Source organism: Dermacentor silvarum, chromosome 1, assembly GCF_013339745.2.
Source record: "Dermacentor silvarum isolate Dsil-2018 chromosome 1, BIME_Dsil_1.4, whole genome shotgun sequence".
Lineage (NCBI taxonomy): Eukaryota > Metazoa > Arthropoda > Arachnida > Ixodida > Ixodidae > Dermacentor > Dermacentor silvarum.
The window spans coordinates 266,298,305-266,312,921 of record NC_051154.1 but is presented as its reverse complement, the minus strand read 5'-3'; the positions used below and the strand labels follow the sequence as shown (position 1 = coordinate 266,312,921).

The window sequence follows — 14,617 nt, the reverse complement described above, 5'->3', positions numbered from 1 at the left end:
AATACCCAAAGTTGATACACACAGCTGCATTTACATTTTGTGTGCTAGAATGTGATCATTTTTCAACGTTATTGGCGTCACCACATAAACCTCACCGAAAATATGTTACGCCAACCATGCTAATATCCGTTACTCACAATTTTCGCGTTATACTTCAAATAAATTACAACAGTATAGGCACTGACAGCTGCTTATTGGAGCTCATGTAAATCGCTAGGGCGTGTCTTTCCTATATTTTGACTTCCAAATACTGGCGAAAGAAAAAATGAACAGGAACAGTGTTGCTCGGGCATCAATTGTGTTACATGGCTCCGTGCTATGAACAGCGACGGTTAGACTGGTCTAGTAAATGAATTTGTTTCAGTGCTATCACAACAAATTGATCCCAAACAAATCACACACGATGTCTATTGGAAGAGCTCACACAAGAAAATGAAGTGACAAGAATAAAAAATGATATCACTCACATTTGGATTAAGTGTTTTCACTATGGGACTTCCTTCTGCACGATATTATACCCACTTTTTGTACACGTAGTTTACCAGAATAAACTTCCAACTACAGTCAACCACACAATATTACGGGCCATAAAATCTGAGAAAAACTGAATATCTCCGCAGCCTCACAACGGAGCCTGGTATTTGCATTTTGGGCCTCGACTAGGACATTGTCGTATACAGGTTTACTGGCTACAGGTACAGGCTGCTCGGGAATTGAACGTTTTCTGAGATCCCGTGGTCTGTAAACTTTTGTGGTTGACTGTACACACGACTTCGGCTATGCATTTGCCAACATTCACGCCGTAGGTTGCCAGACAATGACATCGCATTCTCCAAAAGACCACTGCATAAGACGAGGCGTGAAGAAAATATCGCAGTTTATATTCCGCTCTATACGGTGTCAAGTACAGTTCTACTTGCATGATTGTTGAGTCCTTCTCGTACTTGGCTCTTTTGGCCTTGGATGTCTCTCCATTCTTAGTTTTCTCCTTAGCCTCAATGGCAAGCCTATTCCAATCTGGCCGGCGCACGTCCATGGACCGAGCAAGTCGGGGGTCCACAATTTCTGGAAGAACACAGTCCTTGTAGAAGCGAATGAGAAATGGCTCCATTTTTGTTTCCCAGAAAGTATCATCCCGATGTACTTCTTGCACATGTATACCTTTGGTTGTGTACACGACAAAGTCACAGATGCGGATGAGATACGTGCAGTTGGCCCTGCACTTGATAAAAGTAACTGTGGGATCTGGAAAGGACTGGAGCGCCATCCTTTCGTTTCTTGTCCTAGAAGTTGTGTGCTGCTTCCAGTGGTTCGTCTTCCTTCGATTTCAACGGGCATTTGAACTCCACAATTCGGTCTGTGCCGACCAGCCCGTCCGGGGAAGCTGCCAAACACCCGTGCTCCAGGTCAACAAAAAGCCCACATGGCTGAACAACTGTTTCGTTCTCCATTGCATACAGCTGGAGTGCAACACTTTCGTGCTGCTTCCCGTGCTCTGTAGCAGATTTGTGAAGCTCTTCGGATGAAGGAGCCGCTTTACCAGTGCATCACAAGGTGTGCTGTCCTTCCTTGTGCAAACAGCATGAAAATTGGAAGCAGTGAGACGGAGCGTTCTTTGTTCGTGCCATTCATGACTGCTGGCCTATCCACGCGTCTCTGCTTCAATCCTTGCTTGCTTTCATCTACCTGAAGATCCTGCAGCTGCTTTTCTGTGTTCGCAGAAAGTATGACAGCTGACATGTATGGCTTCTGACAACTTGGTCCATAGTGGGGTGCTGAATTCCTCGCTACACGATTAGTGGATCTATGCTCACGATGGCCTAACTCCTCAAACAGCCGCCTTTTGCGATGCACCATCTGCCTTTTCATTTCCAGTTTTTTTTTTTTGCGAATATTTTATCAGGGTTGCCGCTGGGCTTGTGCAAGTGACAGCCTTGCTAGCTTTAGCGTGCCATTCAGGTCCCATCTGAAAGCAAAGCCCCGCACCTTGACAGCGATGCTCATAAGAGCCCCTCTGGCAACGATTTATATGTTTTTCCCCTGAAAACTTCGCCACAAGAGACATAATGGCTTCAGCAAGATTGCTGGTGTCATCTGTGATCAGACGGTCTGCCTTGTCTGCAATGATGTTGGCTGCAGACATCAGCTTTATTTGTTGTATTTTAGGAAGTGCATGATACAAGTTATCTCTTTTGCTTCCGTTACAAAAGTATCTTTTGCAACCATCATGACACCCAAGGACATGTAGCGGTCCATTCCTTAGGTCATAAGCTAGCTCTTGAATGAGCCTTGCTTTTTCTTTCTTCATGTCTACTACGCTGCCATTTAAATCACGCAGAACCTTAGCATAGTGGCTCACAGCCTTCCGTGCTCCATTCTTGATACGCTTGATTCGAGGACCCGACAGTAACGAGCGAGTGCCTTTGCTTTCTTTGGCGATGTTACAAAGCCGAGATGTATAGCACTTCACTACATGATTGGCACACTCGTTTTTCTTTATGAAGCGACCATATTCAACTTTTGTTTGAAGCTGGTAGTACACTGACGAGTCTCCATCACCTATGAAAGTGCGATACTGCACACCATGCATTTCAGTGCTTCTTTGGAACCCTTCCACAAAAATATCAGCCTCCATGGTGCCAGAGCTCTGATCCCAGTTTTTGTAGCAGGCGTGCTCTTTTGTCTGGCCTTTCTTTTCATAGTACTAGCAAGTGCTGCACAACTTATTTCTCACGCCCAAATAAAGTAGCTTTTGCGTGCGCTTTCCAATGATGACAGCCAGACCTGAGTTGGCAGAGTACCTATGGCCATGACTTCTGTGAGACCAGGCGCCATCCACAACAACTGTGATGCTTGGGGTACTGCCATCCTCGCAGAAATCTCCTGCAGCCTCTGCCAGCATTTTTTCTTGTTTGCCAGCCTCAGTCATCTCATTCAGGAGGGCAACCCTCCACAGCTGAAAAATAATAAATGGAGACGTCAGAGTTTCAGCTATGTTTCAAATTACATATTATGAGAACATTTAACTCTCAGAACCACATTGTCAGGGCATTGAAAGAATTACTACGCTGTCGCTGTCATTTTCAATAATCCATTTTCAATGACAATTCTTCAGTAAGTGGCGTGATTGCACTGACCTACTGACGATTAGGAAACGCAACTGAAATGCTTTACGCACGGTTCACTGCGACTCCGACTACTCGGCCCTAAAACCAATCTGAAAAACATAGGTCAGCTCTTGCAATCACAGATAAATAAAAAGGGAATGATTTGCAATTCGAAATAGTAGGATAATGAGCGGACGCTCTTGCACCGTAGGGGCGCTTGATAGGTGTTTTGCAGTATATACAATATAGCAGAATGTGTCTCTTAATTACCTTCCCAATGCTTTCCTCTCGACGCAGAAATGATCCCTTGCTCATTGCAGGAATTTCCATGACGGACATTGCCTCTTCTAGGTGCGAGTGGCCAGAGCCTATGCTCATAAAACATCACACTGCAGCATCATTAACGCCTAATGCCGTCTTTTCAGTTAGAGATGTAGGCTCTGCGATAGGGTCTGTTGTTACCTTCTTGTTTTCGCCGCACCCATTGCACTTGAACGTGTACTCGGACCAGAAGCCTACGCTCTGCCCATAGCTCAAAGCAACCGCCATGTGGATGGCGCAGCGATGGTTGTTGAAATCTTGTATGACCTTTATAAAATGAACGACTGAAACAACTCTTCTTCTAGAGATGTTGGTGCATTGCGACGAAATTTCATTCGAACCACTCGCAAAGCATAGATCTGGCAGGCACTCCTCAACCCCAAGGCCATCCCAGTACTCTGCAGCAACCTGTTCTGGGCGAGTCAGTTCTGGGCGAGTAACGGCCCTCATTTGCAGATCCTCATTTGCAGCTTCGTCATTGTTTCTGCTCGTAAAAGCAGCTCGTGCTTTTTCTCCGTAAAAAGGAAATAACCGGCTCTGTAGAACTTGAATACGATGCCTATTGAGGCATTGTATTCGAAAGGATCGACAGCAAGATTTTGGAATCAACATTTCCACTGAAATTTAGGAAAAAAGAAAAGGTCGGATATTTCTAAAAAAATAAAAATAAAACACTGACTCGCCATCCTGGCCCTGCAAAAGTCGATGCCCAGTGAAGCTGTTGAAAACCACCATTACAACGACTGATGGGGGTATGCAATGCTTTATGGCTTTAGAGTGATTATAATTTACAGTTATGGTAGGAATGGGAGTAATGGGAATTTTGACAGTACGTCTCCAGCCATAACGGTGCTGCAACAACGTTGAAATCAGTCGCTAGGCAGGTTATATTATATACCAAAGGCTAGGGACGTCACACCCCACGTCGCGTTGCGCAACAGTAATCTTTACCGGGAAACATATGCGGGGAGTGCTACGTGCTTCGCATTGTTATCAGGAGGGCCGTATCATCAATTATGTGGTTCATATGATTCTTTTGGGCTTGCTCTTTATTGAAACGAATGCTGTTAAGTATTTTGTATGCGTGATTCCAAAGAATGCATGCTCTTTTCGCTTCATTTTGCTGAGTGCTTGAAGCCTCTGCCTTACGGGTGTACAAGCCACTGCTCTTGGCCCTGCACTGCCGCTGGAATCGGCCCACATTTTTGCTGACGGACGCGGACACGAAAAATGCCGACGGAACACAAAGTGGGCCGATCCCGGCGGCAGTGCAGGGTAGAGCACTGGCGTAAAGCAGAGGCTACAAGCAGTGACTCGTCAATGGCTCGACCCCCGTAAGGCAGAGGCTGCAGGCACTCAACTAAATGAAGCGATAAGTGCATGCATTCTTTAGAATCACACATACAACATACCAAACAGCATACGTTTCAATAACGAACAAGCTCAAAACAAGCATCCGAGCCACATATATGATGACAAGGAGTTCATGATAGCATTGCGAAGCACGTAGCGCTCCCGGCATGTTTCCCGGTAAAGATTACTGTTGCGCAAGCTGCTGAGACGATTCCAGCTTGCGACGTGGGCAGTGACGTCACTCGCCTTTCGTATATGAAATACCCAGCCTAGCAAATGATTTCAATGATGTTGCAGCACCGCTATGGGCGGCGGCGTGCTGTCAAAATTACGACTACTCCCATTCCTACCATTACTCAAAATAGAACTAGTACCGTTACTCTAAAGTAATTTGAAGCATTGTATACCCCTCGGCAGTTATAGTGGTGTTTTTCAACACCTTCGCTGGACATCCACTTTCCCAGGGCCAGAATGGCGAGTCAATTTTTTTTTTTTTTTTTTAGTATGCTATGATCGACTATCCTCCCTGTAGAGTTATTAGCTAGCGAATACACCAGCACAGAACCAAGCACATCTCTCGTTATACGCGTGCTAGATTATACAGGATGGTAACATACATGCCCGGATACATACACACAAACCACGCACGCACGCCCACAGTTACAAAAACGAAACAAGTCAGACCCGAAGAAACAGAACACGAAATGGGACCAAAATCAGAACTAAACGTGCCTTACTGGCCTTAGGTGTCAAACGTTCTGTATGCGCCGTGCAAAATAGAATATATCTTTGTGGCAGCACACAAAACACACGAGACGTTTTGTTTTATGTTATTCCCACGTAATCTGAAGCTGTTGTCAGTGTGCAAAATTTTAGTGCATGCAGTAGACAAATATCGATAATATTGAGGAATAAATAAACTCGGCAAAAGAAAAAAAAAAGATTTAACAAGGAACCACTCTGTACGAACCAGGTGTCCGAAAGTTTTCGTCGCCTTTCTCGTAGATTTCATATGCGGGTGAATCTCCCTACATGCACATGACCTTATTTTACCAGGAGTGAGAGCAAGTAAGCAGTAACCACTAAGTTTTCACACAGCAACTATGCAAGAGTACTGAGCGTCAACGGCACAGGATCAACATTTTGATGGTTTCTGAAACGCGTCATCGTGTCTTTTTTCATCATCGTAGGAATACAAATTTAGTAAACCAATTTCTAGAAGTGAAGTAAGAGAAAAAAGAACCGTACTGTGTTGACATATGCATATGACCAGTAGATGACCTACCAATACGAGAAAAATACAAAACAATGTAAGCCTTACCTTTTCGTTTGCAAGGCGTTCAGAGGTTTTCGACGTTTCGCCGATAGCCCTGTTGGCTTTCGCGAAGGATGCTTTTCCAACTTCCCCATGACATGGAAGCGCAGTTTGACCGCAGGTCTCGAATGCGCAGGACCACGCAAAATCACGCAGGACACACGCGAAAAACAACGCTGAATGCCGCTAAACTTCCGTGGCAGCTACCACTCAACCAGACTGACTGCATGGGATACATCGAAGTGGCGACTGAGGCACAAACTCACAGGCAAATGTAGGGGCAGGGAGGCAATTAATCCTCCTTGCGTCTGCTTTATAAAGGGAAGGTACCTATGCAATTTGAAAGAGGTGAGGTCAGTGACACCACCGCCTAAACCCTCCCCTCCCTCACGAACATGTACAGCGGTGAGCACTGTTAGGGTGAACACCTCATTAGTATTCACGAGCCTATGGCAGTTGATGTTTAGCACAAAATAAAGAAAGCTATCATTTATTTTATCGGCATCATCATTAGGCGTTATATTCAGCACATTTCCCCCCTGTAGTAGAAGGTATGTTGAAGTTATAACAACTTGAATACTAATGAGGTATTCACCCTCACAGTGATCACCACTGTACATCCTTTAGAACAGCAGGCTGTTGTGCTAGTTGGATTGACATGATATTGCAAAGGGGAACGCAGAAGTGTTGTGGCAAAAGGCTCTCATGTCTTGGTCTCCTTTTTCCGCAACCCTTCGCAATATCGTGTACACCCTCCCCTCCTTCACGAACGTGCTTAGCACATTCTTTTTCCAGTATACCTGGATGCATCATTACTCAGTACTGCAGCAATTCTTCAAAATTTGCTGGTTTTTCTCTTTTCTTAGAGACCGGAGAAGGCCGCAAGTGCCGAATAAATTTCAAGTATAAGCAGCCCGATTGCCTCATGCAGCAATGGTGCAGAATTATCTCCCATTCCTTTGTCCATGTGCGTGCATGCTTTTAGCTCACTTCGTGTGGGATGGCGCGCAAGAGAAACTAGAGAATGCGCTCTTTCACGCGAGTCTTCATATCGCTGCCCGTATGATGCACTTTCTTGTGTACCACTTAGCACAAGTATGCGTCCCGCATAAAAGTGAAATCAGCATTTCATGTGCACCTACCGCCTAAGCAACATGCATACTATTCTAATTCATGAAGAATTCGATAAGCAAACACGTGAAGCAATCAATGCAGCCCGAAGAATACTGCTTGGGTGTCACTGTATGCTCTGCAGGAGTAAAAAGGTATTCTCTGCAGGAGTAAACACAGGAGTAAAACAAGGCATTATGATTGGACTGATAACTGTCATTTAGTGACACGATGAATATGCGTATGTGCGTACATAAAAAGTTTTTTTGATATGGGTTTGTTGCAACGCTTGCCATCTGCCAGTAGCTGATGTCCTCTTGTTTGGTTGTTTCCCCAAATATACCGTAGTCATCAGGCTTGTAGCCAGGAATTTTTTTCGGGAGAGGGGGGGGGGGGGACTTGCTGAAGGCCTTCACTATTTGAGGAAAGCACATATTTTGCAGTAATTATTTTCGGTAAAGATGGAGAACGTTTGTCAACTCCCGACCCATCGCAAAAGTTTTGCACCACTTTGTATGCACATACATTCACGCACACATGCAGACACACACACACTCGTATAGGAGGGTGCTACATGACACATGAATAAATTGAAAAAAACTTTAGTCGTGCTAGTTTTGCCTTACTTTGCAGTGTTAATAAACCAGCTCTCTTTAACAATTCAGCCAATGAATCCGTGAACTTGTATTTATTAAAAAAGAACCTTATTGCCTTCCTCTGCACCCCCTCCATTTTTGCAATGAGTTCTTTTGTGTACGGAAACCAAACAATGTTGACGTACTAAAGCACTGGTCGAACAAGCATTTTGTAGGCCAGCAGATTTGCATCTGGGGGCGCTAGACGAAGGCGTCTTCTCAGAAAGAAGAGTCGCTTTAGTGCTCAGCATGTCCATTAATTTCCACTTCCGTTTTTTTTTGTTAACATGGCTTTCCAATCAGACAGCATGTGTCGCCTAAATATTTACACTGAAATACACAAGTGAGAAGTGATTCATTCATAACGTAAGTAAAATCAGATATCTGTTTCTTTTTACTTACTGTTAGCGTTACATATTTTTGGGCACTTAGAGTCATCTGCCGCTCCTGACACCAAGAAAAGGCTGAATTTTAACAGCGGAGCTGTTTAAGCCGGCCGTTAGTCCGTCCGTCGCGGACAAAAAATGTGGGCCGATCCTGGCGGTAGTGCAGAAAGGGTCCAAGCGCAATGGCACATACCCATGTGAACTAGCGAAGCTGAGCCTGGCTAAGTCAGCTAAGCATGGTTGGGACTACTTAAGCTTAGTCAGTCATCGATAGCCAATCAATAGCTATTCAATCAATAATTAATAAATTTCGGAAAATACTGGGGATGATTTGGTAGTGCTTCGCCTAGCCCAAATATGTGGCCAATACCTTGCAATAACCAATCAATAGCTAATCGATCAATAATAAATAAATTCTGGGAAATGCTGGGGATGACTTGTTAGTGCTTAGCCTAGCCCAAAAGCCAGGACTAGCTAGGTGCCCATAAGCTCCCCTGTCTCTAGCATTGCGCCTCCAGAGCAGGCTACGCTAATTTTTGTATATGGTGATCATCACTGCGGTTAATTTTGCGGTAAGAAATACAATAGTCAGTGAATAGACGGATGTTTCTATGTAATCGGGAAGGCAAATCTTTTATGTGTATTAAAAACAAAACTGGGCCCAAAGCACAGCCTTGGCGCACTCCCGATGTAACAGGTGCTAAATTGGAAGCTTGATTATGATATACACGAATTGTGAGCGATATAGATCGCCATACTCTCTCATGAGTGCACTCACTCACACTCACTCTCATTTATTTCAAAGGCGTGAGTGCAGGTGAATGTGAGTGCCATTGTGTGTGAGTGTCAGTGCCTGTGAGTGGAGGTGAGTGAGTGTGAGTGGAGGTGAGTGCGAGTGATTGCCAGTGAGTGTGAGTGAGTGCCAGTTAGTATGAGTGGTGGTGAGTGTGAGTGAGTGCAGGTGAGCGTGAGAGTGCGGGGCCTGGAAAAATTATGGTGAGTGTCGGAGGTAGCCACACTGCCGACATATGTGGCTACCTCCTTTTATTTAAAAATATAATACACTTTCTCCTGTCTATATAATACAAGCATATTGTGTCTGCGCATGGTGTTCACACTGAAAAAAAAAAAATAATGTTGAAGGGAAGAGGTAGTTGCCGCTGGTGCTTCTAATTCCCTTGTCCTCCTATTGTCAGCATTTGCAGAAATAAAGCGGAAGTATGAATTAAAGACCGTGCACGTCCGCACCATCAATGATGCAGTAAGCTATTAGCCACAATAAAATTGTAAGAGAAAAGGTAGGCAACTCAGAAGAAACCTCAAATGATGCGGGTAACAGAACTCTGGTAATGTCACTTTAGAACAGGTGCGCATTTGCATTATATATATATATGACTGAAAGCAGTTTCTCGAAACATACATTTTACATGTAGATACAGCAGTGGCGCACCGATGCGGAGGGGGGGGGGGGGTTCGGGGCTTCTTGAGCCCCCCCTCGCGTCCAGCCCCACCAGTCCAACATGTACTTTCAGTGCTCTGTTCACATTGGCAGGAGGTGGCTCGAGGTCGAATTTTCTGATTAGTAAAAACACTCTTTGTCTTGTGTTTATTCATTCACTCCTAAATTACTTTTGGGTAAAACGCTGCAGAAATAAACATCATCATCCTTGGTGTCATTATATTATTATAATTATTAGGCAATTTATTTGCTGTGGATTCCTCTGGCTAAAGCAAGGAAATTGCTTATTATGCAAAGTGCTTGCTCCCCCCCCCCCCCCCAGCAGAGATCCTGGGTGCGCTACTGAGATACAGTATGCAACAGTTCGAGTGTGGTGGGAGCATTGACCAATTTATATTTGATGGCTACTTTTGGGAAACTACTGCTTTGGCTATCGTTGAAGCGTTGGTTTGTGTGGTTGATAAAGATCTCAAAATATCTCGTGCCACGGCACTCTTCAGACCATGCAAACGTACCTTGCTGCTGCTGATGGCCACCTTGATGAAAATCTGTAGGTCACAGATTTGGACACATTTACGCAGCATAGCTGACGACATTGCATAGGTCGGCATCCTTGCTCACTGCTACACTTACTCTCACTCGCTCCACACTCAATTCACAGATGAAAAATCGCAAGAACCAGCTTCTGCATTCACGTTAATTCTGAAATCAAATAGCCCATGCACTTTTGCGCAAACAAAATTGTACAAATAAACCTAGAAGGTTGAAATTAGACGCAAAACAAAATGAAAGACCCCACATTATGGATAGTTTATGCATGCACCATTTATTAGGAGAAAATCTTACCCTACGGCCAGGTACTCTTATAAGCAAAGCTTGCACTCAACACAAAAAGTAGTATGCCACTCTGCTGCAGCTAAGTACAACTCTTACGTGAAGCATACATCGCTTTTGCATCATTGCACAATCAATGCTGAGCTACAGCAGATTAGTGGGCATCAATTGCAGGGACAAATGAGTATGCAGGGACTAGCAGAGGTCTGGTATGAGCACTCCTTCAGGGAGGGTCGCCTAAGAAAATATGTGTTGCCTGGTTCCAACTGGTGGAGTTTGGAGAACTTGTATGAGCAAATAAGTTCTGACGAAATCAGTAGGGTGGAGCAAGTTTCATGCAAACGTCTTCTCTGTAGCTTCGTGCTTGAGATTGACTATTGAATATTTCCCCTTCTTCGAAGAGCTAGAGAAAAAGAAGAAGCCAACTGCAAGGCACGCGGGAGCACGGACGCACGGAGAAGACGACAAAGTGGAAAAAGAGACAGCGTCCGCCATGGACAGCATTCGATTCAATTACTGTACATAATGTAAATACAGTTGTGTTTCATCATAGGCCGTGACCATTTATTCTATATTGACGACCATGTTTCTTATAAAAAAATTCCTACGCAACGTGCCCACATCTCACGAGAGGGCACATATCGTTTCATGCTTCCAAGCGTAGTAGATTTGCCGAGTTGCAGACAAGTGAGTGAGTACGCTTGTGTGGAGTCTGGAAGTGACAGACATATATGATCACCTGTACGTGGGTTGTGAAGACTACTACGATAATGATGACTAGTTTCCAAGCGGCCCTTGTGACTCAGGCCAAGAGAATGTAGTAAAGGTTTGTCGTCTGACTGTTGCAGGTGCAAGTGCCTTCGCTTCAACCAGCAAAGAGCAGCGCTCTCAACCACACTAGACCAGCTGGCAAAGCGCCCACTCGCCGAAAACAAAATTTTTGGACACCGGATTGTGTGACAAATTGTGACTGCGCACTGTATGGCTAGTGCGGTAGGACTGGCCGTTATGTCTCAGTGGGACATTGACACTCTTTAGGACTATATGACACAGACTGTATGACAGTGCCCACTCGGACAGTTCTCCATTGTTCATTGTTTCCTTCGCTTGCTTTCATTTGTCTTTTATACCCCTTCCACAGTACAGGGTAGCCAACAGGAAATATGAAGCGTGCCAAAAAAAAATGTAAAAAAATTAAATTATGGGGTTTTACGTGCCAAAACCACCATCCGATTATGAGGCACGCCATAGTGGGGGACTCCAGATTAACTTGAACCACCTGGGGTTCTTAAACGTGCACCTAAATCTAAGTACACGGGTGTTTTCTGCATTTTCACCGCCACCAAAATGCGGCAGCCATGGCCGGATTTGATCCTGTGACCTCGCGCTCAGCAGCCCAACACCGTAACCCCTGAGCAACCACGGCGGGGGTAAAAAAAAAAGTCGGAGAACATTGGAGCAAGGGAGGCGATAGCAGAAGGAGATAAAGAAGTTAGAAATTGCGACATAACACTTTTTGATCTTTTGATATGTGCGGGCTTACTAATATTTCACAATAATGGGCGAGCTCCTGGATCTGTTCTGGATCGAGCTCTGTGCCCCGAAGAGCTTGTTAAATGAGGTTCAGCAAGGTGATATCCCAGTGGCCCTAAATAAATTAAATTATGGGGTTTCCACGTGCCAAAACCAGTTCTGATTATGAGGCCGCCGTAGTGGAGGACTCCGGAAATTTGGACCACCTGGGGTTCTTTAAACGTGCACCTAAATCTAAGTACACGGGTTTTTCGCATTTCGCCCCCATCGAAATGCACCGCCGTGGCGGGATTCGATCCCGCGACCTTGTGCTCAGCAGCCCAATCCCAGTGGCCCTATTCAACCAGCTGGTACCGAGCAACAGTTCAGACATGCAGCGTCATATGAAGAGAGATCAATTCTTCAGGCCTTAGCGATGCCACAACTTTTGCAAAGAATGCCACGCAGAAATTCTCTTGTATCCAGAAACCATCAAGAAAATTTTAGTCAGAAACTTTTGTCGGGCCTTCTGATAAACCAGAAGAGAAGAGAGAAGAGAAAGAACTTTATTTTTTCCGGCAGATTGCTGGCTGGGTTCCCACTGGGCCAGCGAGAGACCTGTCCCCGTCCCCCCCGCTTCCTCGGCCTGCTTGATACCCAGTTGCTGGTCCAGCCTTACTGAGCAGCGCAGCCCCAACGCGCCCGAAGGCCCTATTGGAGGCCGCGACCCCAGTATTGCTGATTAATGCGACATGCCCAGAGGATGTGATCTAGTGTGGCTCTGGTGTTACAATACTGCATAGATTGGTTGTATTAATTCGGGGTATATATGGTTCCCTGATGCAGGGTTCCAGAAGGCTGCATCACTTTTAAGAGGCCACAGTAAAATAAAATGGGTGGCTATCTGACCAAGACTGTTCATGGCACAAGTTGAGCTTCTTACTCCCGTATGCAGAAATGCATCTTAACTTGAAACCCATGCTTACTTAATCTAAATGATGCCTATCGTGAATGCACTGAAGGAACACAATGAGCGTCTTGGGCACGTTCATGCCAGAAGTCATTTAAATCCAGTCAAGCATGGGCTTCAAATTAAGTTACATTTCTGAATACGGGGGGGGGGGGGGGGGGGGGGGTAGAGTACATTTGCGAGTGCCTAGTTCTCGATTAACCTCCTCCTTTACTTTTATCTTCCTTTGTGGGTCTGAACATGGAAGGTGTGTTGTTCAAGCACAGAGTGTGGTGTGTAGGTTCAATGAAAAGCAATTTCACTGTCAGATAATGGGACCACAGAGATAGAAGAAATGCAAAAAAGATGTTGGAAGCTGTTACAGGACCAATTGGTATGTATCATGTCAGTAGTGGCACAAATGGGTCAACAAGTGTCGCCGAGTCAGATTGTATTATGGCAGGAGGTCAAAGGAGAAGCGTGTTTTCTTGGCAAACTTGTGCTTCCTCCTAGCAATCAGGTTGAGAGTGGAGGGGGAATGACGAGGCAGGCAAGGTAAGGCCTATGGGCATTGTTAAGCCTTGCAATGGGCTACACTTTCCTCTTGGCATTATGACAGTGTGTGCAAAAAGTGGGGTACTCCTGTGCTCCTAGTAACGCAGTAATGTTGCATTGTGCAGGAGCGTCACTGCATATTTTAAATTCTGGAAGAGGCAGTAATTATTTAATAGCCAGTTATGTATTTATCAACATGTGGATTTTCCAATCATTTACAACTGTATTCATGTACTGGAGCATGAGTGCATGCTGATATTGAAATGAGAACTACCAGGTACCTTGCACACACCACTTCAAAGGTGCATCTAGATTTGCCACTTCCTGTAACCAAAAATTGTGCAGTGCTGTGGAGTTCATCTACGTGTATGGACAAAATCGTGCCTTTCCAGTATGATATGCGTCATAGTTGACCGGTGCCTTAGGTAAACAAAGATCATTGTCCTTATCTCATGTCTGATCCTGTTTCACGATCCCCTTTATGCCTTTTAAAAATTCTGCTAGCCTGCTGCGAGACACAGCCAACTACGTGCGGGCACGAAAAATATTTATTGCAACTTTCACGCACGGTCTTTTTTTTTTTTTTTCATTATACCACAGCAATCGCAAGGACCTGCATAACGTTTGCTCTGGTTATCACAGACAGAGACAAATATTGTTTGCGCAATTCTTTTTTGTGTTATGCAGCTTTATGACCAAAACGCCGTAAACTTTGGCTTTGTTTTCTTTAGTCTTGTTTCATCAAAGCCACTTGCAGAAAGCCTGACCGACTGCTCATGTTAAGGCAACAGAACAACATACACATGCAGATCTACAGGCACACAGTACAAGAAAAACCAGAAAAAAAGCATTAGAAAGAATGAGATGGCACATCCAATCCTTATAGTATAGGGAAGAAACCACATAAGGCATCTTTTAGTCAAGCACAACCTGTAGCAAATTGTGTATAAGGCTTAAACACCAACACGTTCGTGCTCATACCTGAAGACAAGAAATGTATGTATGTACAAAGGTAAACCAAAAGCATACATGTTGTGTTTGTCCCACCAGCTTCCAGCAAGATGCCACCCGTGTAACAGCC

The 14,617-nt window shown here is 44.7% G+C and overlaps 1 protein-coding gene across 1 annotated transcript in view; it reads right to left on the bottom strand.

Annotated features, from left to right (window-relative positions):
* Positions 1 to 417: 417 nt before the first annotated feature.
* Positions 418 to 14,617, bottom strand: part of LOC125942157 (uncharacterized) — a 59,437-nt gene continuing 45,237 nt past the window's right edge. The window contains exon 2 of the mRNA XM_049660319.1: positions 418 to 1,161. Within this exon, the coding sequence (XP_049516276.1) occupies positions 683 to 1,161 (479 nt within the window). The 3' untranslated portion in view covers positions 418 to 682. The remainder of the gene's footprint in view (positions 1,162 to 14,617) is intronic.